Consider the following 25,127-nt stretch of genomic DNA (forward strand, 5'->3'; position numbering starts at 1 on the left):
CAGTCCAGTTGATTGTTTTACAGTGTAGTATAAATAGACCAGCAAATGCCACGATTATGTAATGCACAGTATTGTAAACAAAACTAATCGCTGTAAAATCGGAGGTGAATTAAACTTGTCATTTCAGAACTGCGTCGCATTGATCCCAGGAGAATTATGTGGAATTGCGTCGATCACTTTAGAGGATGTTTTGGCATTTAGCGGATGCATTTCACTCGTGCGTTAGATTTGAAAGCATGCATGGTTTCCGATGCAAAGCTTTTTCAGGTCATATGTGTCTTTCTAATCCGTCTTTTCCTCCAACCGTACAGACAGCTGTGGGAAACGCGCGTATGCCCACCGATGATGCCATGTGGTCAAAGCAGCTGTGCAGCTGATAACCAATGACAGGCAGAAGACGCCGCGCGGAGCTGCAGCATGCGTCGCGTCGCGCCGCGCTGATATTTAAACCATCCACACATCGCGCATGCCAGAGATTCGAGCTGCAGCGACTTCTGCGCTGAGAACGGAAAGATGCTGCCCTTCCCGAGCCGCCGCGTTCATGGATTAAGCTGGATTTCAGGACACACCTGTAGATTTTTCACCTGCTCTGCATAATGCCTTATCTCAGACAGTTTCTGATTTTAGTGCTCTTCCTGGGCTCGTTTGGGGAATGCCGGAATAAACACACCACGAGAGAGAGGAGGTGGACAGGAGCGGTGGAAACTCAGAAGCATGGGACGTAAGTGGCATTTTAGTGTTTGACAACTGAACTTGGACTGACATCTCATGCGGCTGATGATGTGGATTTCACTTGCAATTGCAGGGCTCACAACTGATGATGAAAAAGATGCTGATGTTGATGACTAGTGTGATGATGATGATGATGATGATGAATATAGCAATAATCACTGAAGATGTCTGTCAACAAGTAGCATAGACACAACGTCTTTGTTTCCATCTATTTAACTAGTCACATTGAGTTTTCAGAATTTTCTTCAATGAACTCATTACTGCATATTAAGACTTTGATTTTTACTTTTTTAAGGCAGCAATTCAGCTTCAGGTTTAGTGGGTTTTACATTCTGCTAATACTGATATTTACAGAGCAGAGTGGCAGATATTTTACAGTTTAAATATAGCAGCTGAGTACAAAATTATAGAAATTAACCCTTAAAATGCATGTCTGGTTGACGGTTTTGCTTTATTTGAGACCCTGGACCACAAAACATCATCTGAAAACTGAATAAATAAGATTTGTATCTGATGTATGGTTTGTTCAGACAGGACAATATTTGGCGACATACAACTATCTGAATATCTGGAATCTGAGGGTGCTTAAAAAATTTTATAAATTGAGAAAATCACCATTAAAGTTGTTCAAATGAAATTCTGAGCAATGCATATTACTAATCAAAAATTAAGTTTTGATATATTTAGAGTTGGAAATTTACAAAATGTCTTCATGGAACTTGATCTTTATTTAATATCCTAATGATTTTTGGCATAAAAGAAAAAATTATAATTTTGACCCATACAATGTATTTTTTGGATATTGCTACAAATATACCCATGCTACTTAAGACTGGTTTTGTGGTCCAGGGTCACATTTGCAGTCTTTTCATCTGAAAATCTAAAAAAGCAGCTGAATTAAGTCTAAATTTTAATTAGACTCATTTTTTATAAACAAAACAAGTGGTGTTATACAGTCTATGCATCTAATTCAATGCATTTCGACGCAAATATTATATGAAATGTATGGGGGCATTTTAGGGTTAAACGAAAACTTAATCAGAAAAACAAAGATGTGTGACACTTCTGTTAATCGATCAAGTGGCCAGTTATCGGCCGATTCATATGGTTAAATATATGTAAAAAATAGTTTTTTGAAGTTGTAAATAAACCAAAGATTATTATAGTATAAGACAATACTATTTCATTCTTTTTACTTCAAAATGTTGAATTTCTTAGTACTTTTTTTTTCTAGCAATTTCTGAGTGAAAATCATTTCAAACTAAAGTTTCAGTGTATGATATCTATACTGACCTATTACTAAGCATTTGATAATGATGTGTCTGATTTTCGTGTTCAGACATGACAAAACTTAGGTTGTGAACTCATTCATTGACGTCTTTCGTAGACTCTTTTTTTGACGACCTTTATTAGCCTGATTTCTCTATATGACATCAGAGTGCCATAAATGAGGCCAGGGGCCGGGGCGCAATTAACGTGACCCAGACAGCTGATACCGCCACTGAACTGAACATGTATCACTAGCGTGCTCGAACTGGTGCTTCTTACTCAGACAAACAGCCACGTGTCACAGGCACGTTTCGCCCATCTGCCAAGGACAGTACGTTGGCACAAAGCTGTCCTGACAAACAGCTGACAAGGGTACAGCTTCGTGGGTCTATAAAATTAAAACAAACAAATAATCTGCAGAATTAACATGTTCAAGTACAAATTTGCATGAGAAAATCCAGCAGTATCGCTGCAGACGGGGTGCCAGTCATGGCAGGCTGCCGTCTGTCTCATATTCGCAACAGGAAATAAATTACAAATGGCAAGAAGCTGAGAGGAATGAGTCGACTTCTCACTGCATTCTTTTTTAATCACTGACAGTGATTATTATATCACCGCATAAAGAGTTAATCATGTGCATTGTTTGACTGGAACAATCACAGTTTGTGAATCCGGTGTTCGGGGCTCATCTGAGCGTCTGTCGATAAGATCTCCTGTAATTTGAAACAGATCCGGCTGCTGCAGCTAGTTCACCACTGCCTTAACAATTTGTTGATACAAGCGCCGTGCATGATCTTAATCCGTCATTATACTTTTGTGGCTGCATTTTCACAGAAATTATATAAACGTCATTGACTTTGAGGGTTCAGGCTGAATTTTCCATGTAACCTCCGGTAGATTCCACATTGTCTAACTTCATGATATAAGAGGCTGATCTGAGTTTTTTGTAATTTTTGAAACCCACAGCTCCCTGGCAAAGAAGCCACCGGATGTGACAAAGTCACGGCGGCTGAAGACAGAGCAGTTGTTGAAAGTGGACGACCATGACTTTACCATGAGGCCCGCATTTGGAGGTTAGTTCATCAGTCTGCAAGTGTAAATTGCATATCTTTGCCTTATTTTATAAGCCACAACCTCACTCGGGTGCCTATTTTTAAAAAATCTTCAAAGGCTTGTATAGTATGTGTAATGTAAAAGGTTTAAAGTCAAAATCCGCTGAAGATTAGTCAAAAACAAGACACATGTGCTTCAACCATGAGTCTAAAAAAAGACACAAGTCCTTTTGACAAAGCTTCTAAAGTACTATATGATGTCTCCACTCCATTAGCTACCTAAAAGCCACCTACATTTTTTTTAGGTTGCACTGTTTTGATCTTATGTACAGGTTGCCTGTTTAGTATGCACAGTTTGAGAACATTCAGGTCAGTTATTTGACCAGCAGGCATTAAATCTACATTGGCTCCCTCTAGAGGGGTAAACAGCCTCACTATTAAACACTGCTGTGGCCTGTAATTAAGACTGGGAGTTCAGTTTTATTGGATTGCATGTGGTTTTGAGAATTGGAGTTTGTAATATGCATTAATAGGCAGGTGAATATAGCCCATTATTATTTGATATTAAACAATAGAGTTGCCTGTATTGTGTATTATATACCCAAAACAATTATTTTACATAGAATTTTCAATTCATCAAATGTGACCCTGGACCATAAAACCAGTTTTAAGTTGCACAGGTATATTGGTAGCAGTAGCCAACAATACATTGTATGGGTCAAAATTATATTTTTCTTTTATGCCAAATATCATTAGGATATTAAGTAAAGATCATGCTCCATGAAAATATTTTGTAAGTTTTCTAACTTAAATATATCAAAGCTTAAGTTTTGATTAGTAATATGCATTGCTAAGAACTTCATTTGGACAACTTGAAAGGTGATTTTCTCAATATTTTGATTTGTTTGTTTTTTTTGCACCCTCAGATTCCAGATTTTCAAATAGTTGTATCTTAGCCAAATATTGTCCTATCCTAACAAGTTTTAATTTCAAACAATTGACCCTTATGACTGGTTTTGTGGTCCATGGTCACAAATATAACATTCTAGAACGACTGAAATCAAATCTGTTTTTATTCAAATAAGTACATTTGTGTCATTTGAATGTCTGTACAGAAAGTCATATGTTTTTGCTTCCATTGAAGCACAAGAATCACAAGATCATACTGGAGAACATAATTTCTCAAACTTTTGGAGTTTGCTGTCATTGAAGCAAAGGGGCAGAAACCAATTACTTTCTCAAATTCATGCTTATTTTCCATGTAAATATTCCACTTGAATTGCTACAGTGATAATATAATTGGTCTGTTATTCCGTGTTAAGAATAATAATGAAAGTTTTTTCTGGAAATAAGTCAGCGTGCTTTGATTTAATTTATGCATGGACATGGATTTTCTCTGACCTTGATTTCACATATTTCCTTTACAAAGCAATACCTTATTAAACTTCCTCAGATCAATTGCAGTTAGACATTTTTTAAGCATTAAGCTTGGCAGATGGTGCCTTTTACACTTTACTGAAGTTTTTTCCACGAGTTTTAATGAGATTGTCATTGTTAGGAAAGTTAACAATCAATAAGCTCACATACAAACGTGTGTGCAGATTGATCTTCTGGGAAGATGAGATGATAAAATGTGACCCTGGACCAGAAAACCAGTCATACATTTATACATTCATACATCATCTGAAAGCTGAATTAATAGGCTTTCCATTGTTAGGATAATATTTGGCTGAGATAAAGCTATTTAAAAAACTGGAATCTGGGGGTGCAAAAAAAATTGAGAAAATCACCTTTAAAGTTGTCCAAATGAAGTTCTTATCAATGTATATTACCAATCAAAAATTAAGCTTTGATATATTTACTTACTTAATATCCTAATGATTTTTGGCATTAAAGAAAAATAGACAATTTTGACCCATACAATGTATTTTTTGATATATTTCTACAAATATACCCATGCTACTTAAGACTGGTTTTGTGGTCCAGGGTCACAAATAGGAATAATTTAACCCAAAATGCAAATTGACATTGTTTATTTGCTCTCAGTTGGTGTATATTTTCAGCTGATTTTCAGTGTGTACAAACATAACCTGCCATTTTTGATATACAAGAATGTACGATTATTAGGGAGTAATGACTTTTAATAACGTGGCTTCTTATGCTTTTTGTTTTTAGTGGGTTTATTTGCTTTATCTGTGTTTTAGTTGACAGTCATGGTCACTATGCACTGTCAATGCAAATGTGTAAAGATTTAAAAACGCTTCCTATTGTCATTCATTGACAAAAATAACAGCATAACTGTTTGGAATGACAGGAAGTTGAGTAAATCAAGTCAGAATTTTCATTTTTGTATCATCTATTCTTTTAATGCAGAGACTTCTCTACCAGGCTAGAATGGTATTAAAGGATGATATGGGAAAGCTCAAGGCTTTTCTTTAAGTGCACGACACTTAAAAGTTTGCATGGTAAAGGCTAAGAACTAATAAAAGTTCTTCTGCCAGTCCATACAGTCCGCCTTTTCTTTTTTTAATGATGTGTTCCTATATAGGGCAAAGAAAAAGAAACACTCCCCCGTTTGATGCCGTTCCTCCTATGAATAGAGTATCTAAAAAGTCACTCATTTGGATGCTCTGACTCGGCGTACGTTTGGGAATTGCTCTTTGTTCAGCAGGGGGTCACAGCAAAGGGAATGAAAATAGCCCAAACATATTCACCCCCTCAGACGCATACACAGATCTGTCAGCTCTGCCAGTGATGCATTGTTGCATCTGCTTGACGGTAAAAACCTCACTGCTAGTTCAAAACATGATGTAATGAGTTCACAACTGTCATCCAATGTCATTGATTCATAGTATTATGGATTTTCACCAACGGGTTAAAGGCCATTTTCATTTGCTTTTCTTCCAAAACACTAGATAGATAGATAGATAGATGGATAGATGGATTCTTTAAATGTAGTTTTCATTATATATATTTTACAGTAAATGCCAAATAAGTGAAAGGATGTTGTTGTGTGTAAAAAAGCAAAAAAGCCATTAAAGGGCATTAAAAGTTGTTTTCCATAATTGGAGGTAATAGATTTGTTATGAAGGATGTGCTAATATATGGCTACACCTTTAGTACAGACTGTACTAAAACCAAAATTATAGAGAAACTCTTCTTAAAATACTGATAAGGTTATGAATTATCAGTGATTAAATAATCAGGTTGGTTCACAACAAGGAGTTATTTCGCAGACATTTCTCAAAAATATCTTCATGAATCACAAATATTTCTATGATCTTGTTGAAACATTTCTTTGTGTAGAAATTTTTGATACGTCAATATTTAGTTTTTAATTTTTGAAATTATTTTAAAATTATTTTAAAATGTAAATGTAGATAAAATGTACTTTATAATAATAATAATAATAATAATTAGTGCTGGGCAATGATTAATTGCGATTAATTGCATCCAAAATAAAAGTTTTTGTGTACATAATATGCGTGTGTGTACTGTGTATATTTATTATGTATATATAAAGACACACACATTTATGTATATATTTTAGAGTAATATGAATTTAAGAAATAAGATATTTTAAGAAATATGTTTATATATGAAATATGTTTATATATAATATAAATTATATGAATATAAATATATGCATGTAAATATTTTCAAAATATATACTGTATGTGCGTCTTTATGTATATATAATAAATATACACATTACACACACATATATTATGCACACAAACACTTATTTTGGATGCGATTAATCACGTCCAGCACTAATAATAATAATAATTGTTTTTAAGGTAATTAATTAATATTTTTTTCTGTAAATGTCAAATAAGCTAGGCTTAAAAATTGACAGTGCATTTATGAAATGTACAGTGAAATACTGTATGATACCAGATGGACCAGACTGTATTAAAACCAGAGCTCTTCTACATAAAAGGTTGTGAATTGCCCAGTGACTAAACAGGCTGGTTCAGAAACAAGGGGTTGTTTTGCATGTAGATGTTACTCAAAAATATATTCCTGTATGAAAAGTATTTCCATGCCTTTGTTGAACCATTTCTTTTCACAGCTCGATATGCAATAAAAAAACATTACGGTATAAAATCAAGGACTTTTAACCAGTAAAGATAACTTTGGCCTCTATCCTTGCTGTATCCTATCATTTTAAACAATGCTTTTTAGCATGCTTTTCATCGACCAGTTGCAGTGTACTATGCAATGATTAGTAAAAGGTAGCGCAGGTATAATATGCTGTGTGTACTGCATAAATGAGATTTACTTCAGAAGCAAAAGAGAATTGCTAATGCATGACTGCAGTCTGGTTTAAATCCAGAGACGGCTAACTGATGGTGCATAAAGCTTATGCCTAATCCTCCACAAGGGGAGTATCGGTTGATGTACACAGAACATATAGCGCTCACTGTCTGTTTACGGGTCATTAGAGGGCAGTACGTGTTTCTTGATGTGAAGGATTACGCATATTAAAGATTGGTATCATGTTGTAGATGACACACATCCCTGTTTACTTCTCTCTGCAGATTTGCATATGCGCAGTGTTGCTTTCAATACTAATGTTTGGGCCAGCTGGGCCAGCAGCGTCTGAAAATCAGATACGAAACGAAATGAAAGATCAAAAGATATCAAATAACAGCTCCATGCCAGGATGCCACATGTCTCGAAGCCAGCGGCCTTTTCGTGTTATTCGTATAGTCAAAATTGAGTTCTGATATATGGCGAAAGGATCAGTGCATGTGAAACTGAGGATGATGGTAATCACATTGCATTTTGTTGCTAGTCTCTCTCTTTTCTCGCACTTTTCTATTCGTCCGTTAAAGACTTAAGCGATCCTCGGTCCATCTGGAGGATCGCTCGATCGGCTATGGACTGAGGCGCTGTGGCGCTGGTGACGAGATTAATCTGGCAGCGGTTTGTACTGACCGGCCGGTCAGCAAACCCCGTGGATTAGCACATGCAACAATCCCAGCCTGCCCTGCCCCGCAGACAGCTGGTTTAAAGACCGCCCACTACCAAACATCAACCAGCGATCACCAGCTCAATGTCATAGCCTCGGGAACTTTGGAGGAAAAAAAAGCTATTAATAAAATCATCCCTGGAAAGGGTTGATTTGATCCTTTTATTAAAGAAGTTCACCTTAAAATAAACAGCGTTATGTTGTTTTAAACCTCTAAGACTTTCTTTCTTCTGTGAGACACAAAAGGATATGTTTTTAGAGTTTTTAGAGGATAAAAAGTCATATGGGTTTAGAAAAACAGAAAAGTAGTTCACCTTAAAACCTTCAAACCTCCAAGACTTTCCTAATTCTGTGAAACACAAAATGGTATATTTTTATAAATTTTTAGGGGATAAAAATATGTGACCCTGGACCACAAAACCAGTCGTAAGGGTCAATTTTTTGAAATTGAGATTTATACATCATCTGAAAGCTGAATAAATGTTAGGATGGGACAGTATTTAATACAACTATTTGAATATCTGGAATCTTAAAAAATCTAAATATTAAGAAAATCGCCTTTAAAGTTGTCCAAATGCAGTTCTTAGCAATGCATATTAAGTTTTGATATATTTATTATAGGAAATTTACAAAATATCTTTATGGAACATGATCTTTACTTAATTTCCTAATGATTTTTGGCATAAAAGAAAAAATTTGACCCATACAATGTATTGTGGCTATTGCTACAAATATACCCGTGCTACTTATAACTGGTTTTATGGTCCAGGGTCACATGGGTTTGGAAAAACAGAATATTTATATATTTATGTATTGATGACTATGCCTTTACTGGAAATTTTGTTGTCATCATTATGTTGTTTCAAACCTCTGACTTTGTTTCTTCTGTGGAACACAAAAAGAGATATTTTTATGAATTTTAATAGAATAAAAGGTGTGTAAATAGAAAGAAAATTCTTTTGTTTATATAATTACTTTGATGAACATTTGTTGCAATCATTGTCGTTCCAAACCTGTATGGCTTACTTTCTTCTGTGAAACATAAAAGGAGATTTTTTTTTAATGAATTTTAAGAAGATAAAGGCATATGGGTGTGAAACAACATGAAAGTGTATTAATAATTCTTTATTTTTCTTTCTTTATTTGTTGTGGTCATTATGTTGTTCCAAACCTGTTTTAATATTTTTCTTCTCTGAATCACAAAAAAGTGTTTTTGTTTTGAATTTTAAGGGTATAAAGCATAATAGGAGTTTAGAACATCATAAGAGTGTGTAAAAAGAGATTATTTATTTATTTCTGTATTTATTTATTTACTAATTATTTTGTTACAAGCTGCTATTATTTTTTTCTTCTGTGGAACGCAAAAGTAAAAAAAAAAATATGAATTTTAAAGGGGTCATCGGATGCAAAACTCACTTTTACATGTTGTGTGAACATAAATGTGTGTTGGCAGTGAGTGAACACAACCATCCTATAGTGATAAAAAATCACCCAGTCTTTATAAGTAATATCCTCTTTTACAAATCAAGCCTTTCTCACCATATCTGTGTGACATCATGCTGACCAAGTCCGCTCCCGCAATAGTTGATTGACAAGGCTGTCTTACCTTAGACTTACACTGAGTGAGCTGTAAACAATCCGACCGCCATTGTTTCAATGCCGGAGCGGGGACATAGACAAGAATGGCTCCTATGTGATTGAGGTGTTTTGTTGTTGGATGTAATAATGATCATAGCAGTCCTTATTTACTCCCGACATCTGAGCCGTTGAAGACACAGAGAATTAAAGTTACTTTAGTTTTTGAAGGGAATGCGTCAATCCCTGATCTAAATGCGCCTATGTTCACACAAATCATTTGTGATCCAGCTTCACCTTTTTTATGAATATTTACAAATCGCCTTTCCTAATAATGTGCTAGTTGACAAGTTTCACGGCTAAACATGACTACAGTCAGTAAACAGTACAGCTCCTCACCCCACAAAAGAGAGGGGCGGGGTGATCAAAGCTCATTAGCATTTAAAGGAACATGCAACAAAATGGGATGCTGTGTGCAGAGCTGATTTTGACAAGGTGAAAAGAGTGTTGTTTTACACTACCATTAAGAAATTTTAATCAAAGTATGTTATAGACTTTTCATTAAGGCCCTAAAGAATCATACCAACTTGTCATATCATATCAAGACCCCTTTAAGAGTATAAAAATTCATATGGATTTTTTGTGAACTAGCCCTTTAATATAGAAGCCTTTTCCACAACTGAATTTAAAAAACGGTAATTGCAACTTTTTATCTCGCAATTCTCTCACATTTTCTCAGAATTGTGAGATATAAACTGACAGTTGCGAGTTATAAAGTCAGAATCGCGAGATATAAACTCGCAATTGCAAGTTATACAGCCAGAATTACACACATGAACTTGCAATTCTGACTGTTTTCTCAGAATTGTGTGATATAAACTTGCAATTGTGAGTTATAAAGTGAGAATTGTGAGATATAAACTCAAATATATATATATTTTAGCATCAGAACTGGACTTTATAACTCACAATTGCGAGTTTATATCTCACAATTCTGAGAAAACAGTTCTGAATTCTGAAACAAGTCAAAATTGCGAGATATAACCTCGCAATTCTGAGAAAAAAGTCATAATTGTGAGTTTTTATCTCACAATTTGGACTTTATAAGTCACAATTGTGAATTTACATCACACAATTCTGAGAAAAAGGTCAGAATTGTGAGTTTATATCTCGCAATTTGGACTTTATAAATTGCAATTGTGAGTTTATATCACACAATTCTGAGAAAAAAGTCAGAATTGTGAAATGTAAGCTCATAATTGCAAGACAAAAAGTCAGAATTGTAAAATAAAAATCATTTATTATTCAGTGGTGGAAACAGGCTTCCATACTTTAATGATATTCAGTTACTACAGGGATCTTTGATTTTGTTTTTAATGAGAAAAGCACAACTAACCACCTCCAAGTGGTAACTACAACTGAGAAGTAGGGCATCTGAACTCAAGGTCATTCTAATGGTTTCAGACACAAACTGACAGCAGGGGGGTTGATTAGTTTGGACAAATCGATTTTACCTAGGAGCTGTGTCCTTATTTAGGCTTATTTGTGTGATATGAAAAGCCTTGATGGCACATGACAGGAAAATTGACAGTATGGTCCAGTGGGTGTTGCATGGCAATAGTTTACTTATAAGGATCTGGATTACATAAGCAAATTTGTAAAAGTCATCTCCACAGTTGGACTCTGCATATAAAGTAATGCTTATGCTTTTCATGAAAGGTTTTTATGAGCAATACTGTACATTAAGAGACACGTAATTGCAAGTTTCAGTCAGTGTCAGTATCATTTTGCGCATCAGAGTTTAATCCACCATTTCCAGTAATCTCGTCGGATTACTAAAGCTAGGAATGACGACGGGACGCACTGGAAATCTAGTTTTGAATCCGTCCAGCGTCATCCCAGTCCATATGTACAATCCGCCCCCTGCCCATTTACCTAAATGTCTTACCTTCTGAGTGACAGATAGCCCTATTACACTAATCCTGGTAAAGAGCAAGGGTTTAGATTTGCTACAAAAGACCTTACAAGTGCAGCTCCATGTAGGATATCAAAGCTGCAGTTCCGGTTGATGGCCCGTCCTTTGAGAGCTAGCGTTCCTTACAATCCGTCAGATGTCAAAGCAGCTGCTAAGCCTTTTGTGAGCAGATCTGGTGGAAAGCAAACAGATCCAGATCTGGCCGTGAGGACGTATTTAATGATGCTCACAGAAGTCTTAGCGAACACCCTGCTAATTGCGACTGGTATGTAGCTGTCAGAATCTAGTAAACAATGAGTATCATGAAAAATTAATGCATGGCATATGCAAAAGAGGTCATATAGCAGTGGGACGGAGACAATGGTGTAATTCAGTTGACAAACACAGTTGTATAAATGGATTAAATGCTTTGTTTGTTTTTTTTGCAGGTCCTGCTATTCCAGTGGGAGTTGATGTACAAGTGGAAAGCTTGGACAGTATTTCAGAAGTAGACATGGTAAGTAATCCCAAACAGTTGCTTTTCACATGTGTTGTTTTATATAACATCCTCAGCTATGTGATTCTAAATTATAGAACATATGAGGACACATTGAACAGTTCAATTTTAATTCGACAAAACAAGAAATTAGATTTTACATAAAAAATGAGGCCTGTTTTTAGGATTTTTTTTGCATTGTGACATTAATTTCATTACAGTTTAATATATTTTGGCCTCTAATTTTCAGTACATCCAGATGATTTTTGATTTTTTTAAATATTAAAATTATTTATAATATTTTAGTTTTTTAATAATAGAATGTATAATATATATTATTTTAAATATTTAATTAATATATCATCATATTTTAATTAATTCATTTATTTATTTATTTTTGAAAAAATAGAAATTTGGGGATTAATTGTCATGAAAATCTAATAAAATGCTAAAATGCAAAATTAAAAAGTCTTTAAAATATGCTAAGTAAAATGAAACAAAAAAATATTTATTAGAACACAATATAAATTCTTATAGTATACACTACGAGTGAAAAGTTTTTAAACTGTAAGGTTCTTTTAAAGCAGTCTCTTCTGCTCACCAAACAATTATTATTATTATTATTATGTTGAAAGAATTTTTCAGGTTTCTTTGATGAATAGAAAGTTCAGAAGGACAGCATTTATTAGAAATCTTTTGTAACATTATAAAGGTAATTTATATGGTTGGAGTAATCATGCTGAAAATGTAACTTTGATCACTGGAATAAATTACATTTTAAAATATATTCAAATAGAAAGCAGTTATTTTATATAGTAAAAATATTTCACAATATTAATGCTGTTGCTGTATTTTGGTTCAAATAAATACATGCTTGGTGAGCAAAAATAATTCTTTAAAAACATTACAAATATTACTGTTCAAAAACTTTCGACTGGTAGTGTATATAAATTCTTTCTTTTCATTTTGATGAAAATTTACCTGGACATGTTCTTCACACGCTTTGTAAGACTCACCCTCAATATCATAATTCTCTAGCTTTTTGCCCATTTATTACTTGCTGTTTTGCAGTTACTAAGTCCCACAAGGGCATTCCTAAAAAAGAGCTGCTGCGTCTCTGATGGCAGAAACTTTGATCATGGATCTTCTTTTTACTTCTGTTTTAACAGAATATGACACCCATTCTGTCATTTCTTTCTCATGTTATGGGTTTCCCTTTAGCTAGAAGCCTTTGTGCTGTGCAACAAAGAAACTGTGTGGTGCTTTTATTGACCATATGTAATTATTGTCCGCTTCAGCTTTTATGGTTATATAACCAAAAGAAAGAACAGAGAATGGGATGATCTGCTTGAGCAATTCAGAGAGGCATTGCCGTCATATGAAGGATCGAGAGTTACATCGACTTTCTATTTAAAACGAACTGCAAAAGCAAAGACTTGTAAGGAATTGATTTAAGGAAAAGCTGTGAAATTGGCCTTGTACTTTCTGAAGCAAAAAACTGTTGTTATTCCCAAAACTTTGCAGTGTGAACATTGCCAGTATTTTTCAAATAAATAAGTGAATCATATTTCTACAGTTTGTTTAGAAAATAAAGCCTACTTTTTTTTCATGACATTTAATTATATCCCCTCCTCTCAATTCTCATTACCGTAATGCAAAGAAAATCCCATTTTAATCACTATAATGAAAAAAACAATGTTATATATTATTTATGTCATCATTTACTCACTCTTCGGTTGTTGCAAACACAAAAACTTTCTTCCTTGAGTCACAAAAAGAGACTTTCTGAAGAATGTGGCCATTCTTTTGATTGCAATGATAAGGAGTATAGCTTTCAAGCTTCAAAAGGATACCAAAGTCCTATAAAAGTGCTTCTTATGACTTGTGTGCTATGTTCTTCGGTCTTCAGAGGCCCTAAGATTTGGGATATTTCGCACAAGTCATATGAACCCCTTTTATGATACTTCAAAAAGCACACAGAAGTTCTTGTGACAAGTACAGTCTCCAAATGTCTCCTTTTGTTTTCCAAGGAAAAAGAAAGTCATGTAGGTTTAGAATAGCATGAACAAACAATGAGTAAATCATTACAATATTTCTGGTTGAACTGTTCCTTTCAAATTACGTGTTTAAATTTTGGGGTCAAATGTGATGTTCTCATGAAATCAACCCAAATATACATTACCGAAAAAAGTTTGTGGTCGGTAAGACATTTTTTTCCACCAAGGCTGCGTTTATTTGATAAAAATACAGTGAAATTTAAAACACCTGTTTTCTGTTTACATGTATTTTCAAATGCAATTCATTCTTGTGATGGCAAAGCTGAATTTTAAGCAGCCATTACTCCAGTCTTCAGTCGAATGATCTTTTAGAAATCATCTTATGCTGATTTGGTGCTCAAGGAACACTCATGATCACTGTTAAAAACAGTAGTGCTTCTTAAAGCTTGCTTTTCAGGATTTTTGATGAAAGGAAATTCTACATAAGGACATCATTTTTGGAAATAGAAATGTTTGTAACATTATAAGCTTCTGTACTGTCAATTTCGACCTATTTAATGTATTCTTGATGTATAAAAGTATACAGTTCTTTAGACAAAAAAAAAAATAATAATAATTTTTGAACAGAAAACAAGAATAGTACAGCGTTAAAGGAAGGACTCCACTTCCAGAACAACAATTTACAAATAATTTACTCACCCTCTTGTCATCCAAGATGTTCATGTCTTTCTTTCTTCAGTCGGAAAGAAATTATATTTTTTGAGCAAAACATTTCAGCATTTCTCTCTGTATAATGGACTGATATGGTGCCCTGATTTTGAACTTCCAAAATGCAGTTTAAATGTGGTTTCAAACGATCCCAAATGCGGTTGTAAATGATCCCAGCCGAGGAAGAAGGGTCTTATCTAGCGTAATGATTGGTTATTTAATAAAAATAATACAATTTATATACTTTTTAATGCCAAACGCTTGTCTTGTCTTGCTCTGCCTGGACTGTTTTTGTTCCTGTTCATGACAGTTAGGGTATGTCAAAAAACTCATCATGTTCTCCCTCAACTTCGAAATCGTCCTATATTGCTGTTTTACCTTTTTTGTTAAGGGTGTTTGATCTTTTTTGCATGTTGACTTTGCAAAGACTGGGTCGGTACTTCTGATGATTTTGAAATGATTTTTGAAGTTGAGGGAGAAAATACGGTCTGAGTTTTTCGACATACCCTAACTGACTTAAACCACAGAGTTCAAGGACTGCAAGGCAAGATGAGCGTTTGAGATTAAAAAGTATTTAAATTGTATTTTTTTAAATGTAAATAACCAATTGTTTCGCTAGATAAGACCCGTCTTCCTCGGCTGGGATTGTTTACAACTGCATTTGGGATCGTTTGAAGCCGCATTTAAACTGCATTTTAAAAGTTCAAAATCGGGGCACCATATCAGTGCATTATATGGGGAAAAATGCTGAAATGTTTTCCTTATAAAACATAATTTCTTTACGACTGAAGAAAGAAAGACATGAACATCGTGGATGACAAGTGGGTGAGTAAATTATTTGTAAATTGTTGTTCTGGAAGTGGACTTCTCCTTTAAATGAATTTTGTGAAAACAGTCTCACAATCTCGCCAATCACTTTTTCTTGGTTTGTGTAGGACTTTACTATGACATTATACCTGAGACACTACTGGAAGGATGAGCGCTTGTCTTTCGCCAGCACCACGAATAAAAGCATGACTTTTGACGGGCGCTTGGTGAAGAAGATCTGGGTTCCTGACGTCTTCTTCGTCCACTCTAAAAGATCTTTTATTCATGACACCACCACAGAAAATATCATGCTGAGAGTGTTCCCTGATGGTCACGTTCTTTACAGCCTGAGGTAAAAAAGCAGATTATCTACACCGGCATTTCTGACTTTTAAGTGAGCTATTATTATTCCAATTATATGTAAGTTATGTATATATGTATAGACTTTAAATGTATTTATGTAAATGTGCTTATACATATTTATTATACTTTCCCTGTTTATTTTGTACAATGGAAGAAAAAGTTAATATTTTTTCAGTTGTTCTGCAGTTACTACATTTCACCTCCAAGCAACTGCATGTGGGTTTATTTAAAAGTGGTTTGAAAACAAAAGCACGTCGCTGGGCTTAAGCATTTGCATATTGCTGCGGTGTTAAAATTAGAACGGCGCTTCTGGCCTGTGATGTTTTTCTGTGTCTTTTGTGCTGCAAGTTAAAAATTAGGCCAAGCTACCTGCGTGCAGGCTATAATCAAGGGCTAGCGCTGAGTTCAAAGTCAAATTTCAGACACTGTTCTGGCTCCAGGGGAAGTGTCATTATTGATGGGACTGGCCCAGATTATTTCCATTGTCCGACAAATGATGGACACCACTACAGAGAACAGAGGAGAGAAATACGGAGAGAAAAATGAGACGGCCTTAGTGTCGGTTCACTAAATGGCGCTAGTATGCCACTCTTGACTAGCATTACTAAGCACATTTACATCGCATTTACATTTTTATTCTTAGCAGGAGCTTTCTTACCAAAGCTACTGTCATTCCAATCCCGTATGACGTCCTCTTTTCTGTGGAGCTTAAAAGGAGATGCTTAGCAGAATGTCCAAACTGTTCTTTTCCACAAAATGGACGTAAAAGAGCAGCTTGGACATTCTGCTAGAAAACTACTTTTGCATTTCACAGAGACAAAAAAAGTAGGGCATGGAAATAAACTATAAATGTGACCCTGGACTACAAAACCAGTCATAGGGGTCATAGGGGTCACATCATCTGAAAGATGAATCAATAACTTTCCGTTGATGTATGATTTGTTGGATAGGACAATATTTGGCTGAGATACAACTATTTGAAAATCTGGAATTTGAGGGGGCAAAATTTTTTTAAATCTTTAGAAAATCACCTTTAAAGTTGTCCAAATGAGGGTCTTAGCAATGCATATTACTAATCATAAATTAAGTTTGGATATATTTACGGTAGGAAATTTACAAAATATCTTCATGGAACATGATCTTTACTTAATATCCTAATCATTTTTGGCGTAAAAGAAAAAATTATAATTTTGACCCATACAGTGTATTTTTGGCTAATATACCCTTGCTACTTACAGTAAGACTGGTTTTGTGGTCCAGGGTGACATATGAGGTAAGGTTTATGTCGATAATGATGATAATCTGTGGACATTTTTAAACAATATGAATTATATATATTATAAAAAAATTGGGTATATTTTATTGGTTAAAAAAAGATAAATAAATAAACAGACAAATAAACAGATCAAAATAAAAAGAAATGTAATGCAGGGAATTCTAGGAATGTTAATTTAGGTTTTTTTCACTGTAAATTATATGTTCCTTTTCACGTCCGAAAACTGTATTTTACTGTAAAATTACATGAAATGTCCAATACAGTTTTTCATCGCAGAGAAACTTACCGCTAACCAATTAATAGGTTTTTACTGTAGCATTTTTACAATCTTTCACCGTTAAAATCGCAATCATTTTTACAGGGCACTTGATGCTCCCAGTGTTTTTAGCATCTGCCGTCTCAATATATAAGGACAGTCCACATAAACTTTATCTTCAGAGCTGTTCTGAGAGCTTTTCACCATTTAATTTAAGAAAAAAATTACCATCAAATACACACTGAGATTCAAGATCATGACAAACCGACAAAATAAAAGTCTGATTTAACCGGAAAAAGTAAAAATATATCTGTACCTCTCAAAGTAATAATAATAATTTTAAGAATAATATCATAGAACCACGTGTTTTAATTTATACAGTTGTGTTGTGCAGCTTCTTTTTTGATAAAAAAGTAAATATGCAAAATTTTATTGTAAATTAATTGTTACTTGATTAAATTTTAAAAGATTACATTGTTAAAGTCTTGTTAATTAATTTCATTAGTCACAATTTTTGATGATAAATGTGTCATAAAACACAGAATTCAGAAAAAAAAAGGAAAACGCCAAATTTAGGGAAAGAATAAAACTCTCACTCTGTGGAGTTTGTGAACAAACAAGTTGTTTACATTCATTCTTAAGGTTTAACAAACATATGGAAAACACTGAAGAGTTCATTTGCGAAAAACCGATAAACGCCATTTTCAAGTGCTGTGCATCATTTACTCTCCACATATAGCACGATCTGAAGCCTAAAAAAATTTTGTCAAAAAGCTGATAGCCTATTGTCTACTTTCAATACATCGTGATTTCACCTTTTACTGCAGAAGCAGACAAGCTCCCTTGTTGTTTGTGAACAGAAGCCGATAAGTCCAGTTTATGCGAATCAGCGTGCTGTATTCAGGTCAGGTGACAAATCTGCCACTCAACTTTGAAAAAACGTGCTAGCTTTTTCGTCAAAGCTGACTAAAGTGATCGAGCATGGATAATTTCGACGAACTTGATGAACCTGTGAGATCTTCAGGGCTTAAAAGGAAAATAAAAGCTGAAACTTTTTCACAGAACCTTTTAAAAGCAGCACGTTACAATGATGAGTGAAAACTGCGTGTAATGATCACAACCATAGATATGTATAATGATCACAACAACAACGTTTGTCAGGCTCTAAATTGTCAGCTGATGAGATTACAAACTAATTTTAAACTCTGAAACGTGGAGTTATCTGCATTTGCTATAAATCAACCTTTTAATATATAAAAAACATTTCAGTAAACTTTAATTTTGTAAATTACCTGTATTTAAGGTACTATTACTTAATCAAAATAACCAAACTGCAGTTTGATTGGTATTACTTGTAATACACAATAAAAAAATATGATGGAGTTTTTGCAAATAAACTCTTCATTTTTTCTCTATTAATGGTAAATGTATATTTCTATGATAAATATCGATATTGTATGATATGGAAAAAATATTTTGATGCTATTTTTGGCCATATTGCTCAACTCTACAAGTAAGTCATAACGTTACATGTTTGGACATGAAGGTGAGGAAATGATGACAGAATTTTCAGTTTTGTGTAAACTATCTATACAGTTACAGTTCATTTGAAACCGCATATGAAAATTCCATGGATTTTGGGTTCAAAAGGTGAATAAAGCAGGAATATGATGAAATATAAAGATCTAAGACGGTGAGTATTTTCACCCATGTTATACATGGTTCTTGTGCCCAGGGTCACCGTTACAGCAGCCTGCAACATGGACTTCAGCCGTTTCCCACTGGATTCACAGACCTGCTCTTTGGAGTTGGAGAGCTGTGAGTGAATCATTCATTTGTGTTATTTTTAGTGCGGCACATGCTCAATCCACTCTGCCAAGTTAGTTTTTCCTGAAATGGATCCTTCTTTTTTAGACGCCTACACGGATGAGGATCTGATGCTGTACTGGAAAAGTGGAGATGAATCTTTGAGTATAGATGACAAAATATCTCTCTCTCAGTTCCTCATACAGAAGTTTCACACTACCTCTCGGCTGGCTTTCTACAGCAGCACAGGTATTGAGGGATTATTTGTCAAGTTCATTTATTTCAAGTAGTGTGGCCCCAAGACGGATTTGGACACTTAAGTCACACTTAAAAGTGTATGAGTGTTATTACATTAAATATCAAAGGCAAGTGGCATCTGCAAGCATGTGATGCTTTCCTCAGAACTAACTTTGCTTCTCTGAGATGGTTTTGCAGTGACATTTTACCATCTGGTGCCACTGGTTCATCAGATTGTGTCCTAATTTTGTGCAATCTAACAAAATATCTTTTCGTGAAATATTTAGCTTGAAAAGTGTGCTTGTGCAGAATAAAATATTCTACCGTTCAAAAGTTTAAGGTCGTATAAATGTCACTCATTTCAGTATTTTTTTATTTATTCCAATTCAGGTGTGACTAAAGTGTTCACTAGGTTCATATTTGACTCCAACTGCATTTTTATCTCTTTTAGGATGGTACAACCGCCTGTATATAAACTTTACGCTTCGCCGCCACATCTTCTTCTTCCTGCTGCAGACTTATTTCCCTGCCACACTTATGGTTATGTTGTCATGGGTGTCGTTCTGGATTGATCGCAGGGCTGTTCCAGCCAGAGTTTCATTAGGTAAGATTATCACAAATCAGAATTTTTGCCTCAGGCGTTACTGTTGCTTCCTATGTCGAGTCACGCACATGCAGATCTTAACAGGATGTGCTGATTTTATCAAGGTATCACCACGGTGCTCACCATGTCCACCATCATCACTGGGGTGAACGCCTCCATGCCCAGAGTCTCCTACATCAAAGCTGTGGACATTTACCTGTGGGTCAGTTTTGTGTTTGTGTTCCTGTCCGTCTTGGAGTATGCGGCAGTCAACTATCTGACCACGGTCCAGGAGAGGAGAGAGCGCAAGCTCAGAGATCGAGCAGTTAGAGAGCAGGTAGAAAAACAATTTAATTGGTTAAAGAAACAGTACACTTTTTTTTTTTTCCCTCCAGTTATGCAGTATTCAAGACCTCATGACAGGAAATGTAAGGTGAAATGTAGGGTGTTCACATTTGTTATCTGTATGCTGGCTTAAAGAAAAAAATAAACAGATCTAAATAAATAAATAAATATATAAGGATAGAAACAGAAAAACAAATAAAATAAAATAAAACAAAACAGATAAAAAGGTAAGTAAATAAAACATAAATAAATAAACAGACAAATAAGACAAATAAACATAAAAATAAAAAACAGATAAATAGATAAAACAATGTATAAATAAATAAATGGATAAAAATAAATGTGTATGTATAAATAAATAAAAACATAAAATAAGCAAATAAATAAAAGTGTGAATAAATAAAATAACAGATAAAAATAAACAGAAATAAAATGACAAAAATAAATAAAAAGACAAACATACAAAGATGGATAAATAAATAAATGACAGATAAAAACAACTAATAAAAAATGAAACCGATAAAATAAACAAAAATAAAAAATGTGAAAAAATAAAGTAACAAAATAAACAGATTAAGAAAATGACATAAAAATACATAAAAAGACAAACATAAAAAGATAGGTAAATAAATGATAAATAAAAATCAAAAAATACATTTTAAACTGATAAAGATTTATGTATGAACAAACAAACCAATAAGTAAATAAAAACATATAATTAAAATAAATAAAATAAAACGAATACAAATTAACAGATGAATAAAAGACTGAATAAATGAAATAACAGATAAAAATAAATAAAAAGAGATAAATAAATAAAAGATAAATAAACAAATTAGACAAATTTACAGATCAAAATAAAAAACAGATAAATAGATAAAACAATGTATAAATAAATAAATGTATAAAAATTAACAATGTATGTATAAACAAATAAATAAATAAAACAAATAATTCAAATAAAATAAAACCAAAAAATAAGTATGAGTAAATATAGTAAACAGATAAATATAAGTATGAATAAATAAAAAAAGTCAAACATAAATAAAAAGATAGATAAGTAAAAGATAAATAAAGATAAATAAATTATCAGAAACAAAAATGTATGTATAAACAAACCAAAAAATAAAAAAAGATAAAAAATAAAACAGATTAATAGATAAAAACAATAATTATATGCATAAAAATAAAAACATAATAAATAAGAAAAAAAATATAACTCAAATAAAACAAGTTTTAACATATAAATAACCTTAAAATGAGCTGATCTTAAAATCCAGTCTTTCTATTCTTGAGTTGGACCAAAGTATTGATAATGAAATATAAACATTTTAAGTGATAGTATGCTTTACTGTTGTCACATGACCTGTATGTGCTAAAAAAATCTTCACTTTTAGCAGTCCAATCAATTAAAGAAAATCACAGCTGATATGACCACTACTTCACTCATCGAACTGGAAATGAACGGACAAGTCGAGTGCATTGCATTGTGGGATACAGAACACAGCATATCTTTTTAAATTGTTGTTTTACATTATGCAGTGTTTTCCGACTGTAACCCACTACTTTTTCATGACCTCATAATATTTTCTATGTGACCTCATTATGTAAATCTAAATAAATAATAAGGTCATTTAAATCCCATCCTGCAACAACTCTTGTTATTTCAATCAGATATCCCAACACAAATGATTGTGTGGATATTACTTCCGACCCATCCATGATTGGAAGGTCATGTCGACCACATTGCACTGTGGGATATTGTATTTCACAAAGTGTGCACATTTTAACATTATTTGTATTTGCCTACGATGAACTGTACACATGCTTAATATTACAAACTACTAAGGTAGTCAGCCATCAGCAAATTAACGGCAACCGATAATTTGCCCTTGTTAATGATCTCTTTGTTCTCTGTTCTCCCTGGACGTCAAACTCAACCTGTTCCAGTCATTACCTTGCACCTGCGGTATGTCCCACACCAGGACCATGATGTTGGATGGGACCTACAGCGAGGCTGACACCAACAGCTTGGCTGGCTACACAGAAGCTCCCATGGTTCCTGAGGAAGTGGTGCCAGAGAAACAGGAGCACATGGTGGTTCACCTGTCAGTGAGCAGTGAGTCCACCACCACTAAGAAAAAGGGCATCCGGGCCTTACGCATTATGCAGAACACGCATGCCATCGATAAGTACTCCCGCATGATCTTCCCGGGAGCCTATATAATTTTCAACCTTATTTACTGGTCGGTGTACTGCTGATCATTTTTCAGCTACATCCATCTCTTACTTTTATGGACTAATGGAGGTTTTATACAACCATCCTTGACTTTTTGTTGCACATCAAACTGCAGTTACCTTTGCCATTTTCATGTGCAAAAAGACTGGCGAAATGCAAAGAGAAAGTGGGTTAAAAACCTCCTCATATAGGCCTTTTCAGGTTTATGACAAATTAACTGTAAAGGAATTATCAGACTTTTGTACGGGCTTATGTGTTTTCTCTTTGTTTGCGTCATTGGACTATTAATGATATAGTATGTACAGAGCAAGAAAGTCTGGTGTTAGCTTCTCTTTTAAAGGTGTACTAATTAATTTTTTCCACTGTTTTATAGCTAACAAAAATGATTAGTTTTAACAAATAGGTTACCCACTCACATAAGAACCAGTCATATCATTGGCTTAGAAAATACAGGTGTAAATACATAAGGTAGGTTGCCATGTTGAGATCACATGACTAGCTGTGTTGTGCAATTTAATAAAAATTCAGATATTTATTTATTTATATAGCATATATTTATATAGTTCTGCAGTGCTCAAGGTGCTCTACAAAACAGACATAAAACTAAATACAATATACATATTAAAAACATAACCTAAAGATCCTAGAGTTAACAAACAAAAACTAAATATAAAAAAGAACAAAACAAATTTACTTTCTTAAAATTATTTAGTGCACCTTTAAGTCTATTTGCTTATCTGCACAATGTCCAGTTTTATTTCATTAAGGCAAGGCAGTTCGTTTATGCTAAGGCAATCTTTCATGTTGATGTATTGTAATTACCAGTAACAAGAAAGAATCTCCTTTCAGTTCGAGGTTTATTTGGATGTATGTTTATGTGGTGTGCGTGTGTTTGTATGTGAGTGTATTTGATACCATTATATTTCTCATGCGAAATAAATAACAATGTCTTTACTGTGGCTCATCTGCATGCATGTTAATTTTATTGATTATACTTGCATTTTTTTATCAGTTGTACTCCAAACTGAATTTGCCATTATACCTTATAAGAATTTATTGCAAAGCTTCATGCAGGTTAGCTCATGATAAAACGGACTGGAATACAACTTGAAACTGCCTTGCGTGCAACATCAGACACTAAAGGTGATTTTGGCGGGATGATTTTAGTGCATGTACAGGCATCCCATGCAAAATTTTACTATACCTGTTACTGTAAATGAAAAAGCTGTGAACTGTACGTTTAATCAGTATTTGAAAGGTCATCATGAAGACAGTACCACTCCATAAGATGTAAGATGTTTCTGTAATTGTTGAAAATTTAAGAATGTAATATGTGTTGACCAGAATAAGGTGCACTGTTATTAAACATGTTTGTAATATATATATATATGTATATAGACCTACACATATTTTGTATTTTTAAAATGCAGTACAGATGCATAGGTGAAGGTTATTGCTAGTTACGTTTTGTTACTTTGTTGAAATGACCTGTCCTAAGATTATAAGTGAATAGATTATATTAAAATATTAAAGTGAAGAAAATCATAAATAGGCCTATATGTTTTAGAAATCGTTACTGCCGTGTCCTGACAAAAGGCAGAATTTAATTTTAAAAACATACAGCATCTCTTTTAGGTTTCACAGCTGAGTCACTGCATTTTGTCAGCACCATGGAAGATTTATGAAAGCGTATGAAAATCAGGCAATAATAAAGTTCTAAAGGTTCTTTTTCTGAGTTTAACAAGATCAGATATGCTCTAATCATTTTCATTAAGCATTTTAAGCAGTTGAGCTGTGCAGTCTGACGTCAATATGTCAGACAACCTGGAAGGCTAATTTACTGTGTTCCATGGGGAATTAAAAGACTTTCATGTTTTGTTCTAGTAATATTATCTGCAAACCTTATTTTTTATTTATAAATCAAAACGGCTGTATAACCTGTTTAAAATTCCTGAGGGAATCCATTGCTCAGAAATGCTAATTTTCTGCCAAGTTGTTTGGGATTTATAGATTATTTCCCTCATTTTCAGTGGGTTAATAAAAAATAAAGCTATTTCATTATTCGTGTGATATTTACAATATTTTGTCAACACTAGGATTTCCTATTAATAGTGTTTTCACGACGCATCATTAATCGGCCATATTGATATCACTGAACGTAAACAATGCCACAAACTGAACGAAACTTGCATATTTATCTAATTATTGCTGCTGAAAATAGTCAGTTATTGTCATGTTTTGGCTATATTAATCGGTCGGACTGGAAAAAACATTTGGAGTACTATAGACTGCCAAAAGTGATAACAAATCAAGGAGAAGAGTGCAAACCAACTGTCTGAGGAACAAAAGGCGTGTGTGGTTGACCAAACTTAACTAGGATTTTCAGGGCAAAAATCTTGACAACATTTGTGTTTGTTCTTATCATTTCCGGTCAGGTAAGTAAAGTATTAGGCT

At 33.9% G+C, this 25,127-nt stretch overlaps 1 protein-coding gene across 1 annotated transcript; it reads left to right on the forward strand.

Annotated features, from left to right (window-relative positions):
- Nucleotides 1-420: 420 nt before the first annotated feature.
- gabrr2a (gamma-aminobutyric acid type A receptor subunit rho2a) lies at nt 421-24,712 on the forward strand. The gene is made up of 9 exons (XM_051133923.1): nt 421-721; nt 2,968-3,074; nt 12,010-12,077; nt 15,697-15,920; nt 19,199-19,281; nt 19,378-19,518; nt 19,958-20,110; nt 20,215-20,426; nt 22,385-24,712. Exons 1-9 carry the CDS (start codon nt 597-599, stop codon nt 22,694-22,696), a joined length of 1,425 nt encoding a protein of 474 aa, XP_050989880.1. The 5' UTR covers nt 421-596; the 3' UTR covers nt 22,697-24,712.
- The last annotated feature ends 415 nt before the right edge of the window (nt 24,713-25,127 follow it).

Source organism: Labeo rohita, chromosome 17, assembly GCF_022985175.1.
Source record: "Labeo rohita strain BAU-BD-2019 chromosome 17, IGBB_LRoh.1.0, whole genome shotgun sequence".
NCBI classification, from domain to species: Eukaryota; Metazoa; Chordata; class Actinopteri; order Cypriniformes; family Cyprinidae; genus Labeo; species Labeo rohita.

Coding starts and splice junctions, on each gene's coding strand:
- gabrr2a (XM_051133923.1), top strand. CDS start 597: ATGCCTTATCTCAGACAGTTTCTGATTTTAGTGCTCTTCCTGGGCTCG. Junction 19,519..19,957: donor GGCTTTCTACAGCAGCACAG/GTATTGAGGGAT, acceptor TATCTCTTTTAG/GATGGTACAACCGCCTGTAT. Junction 20,427..22,384: donor ATCGAGCAGTTAGAGAGCAG/GTAGAAAAACAA, acceptor AACCTGTTCCAG/TCATTACCTTGCACCTGCGG.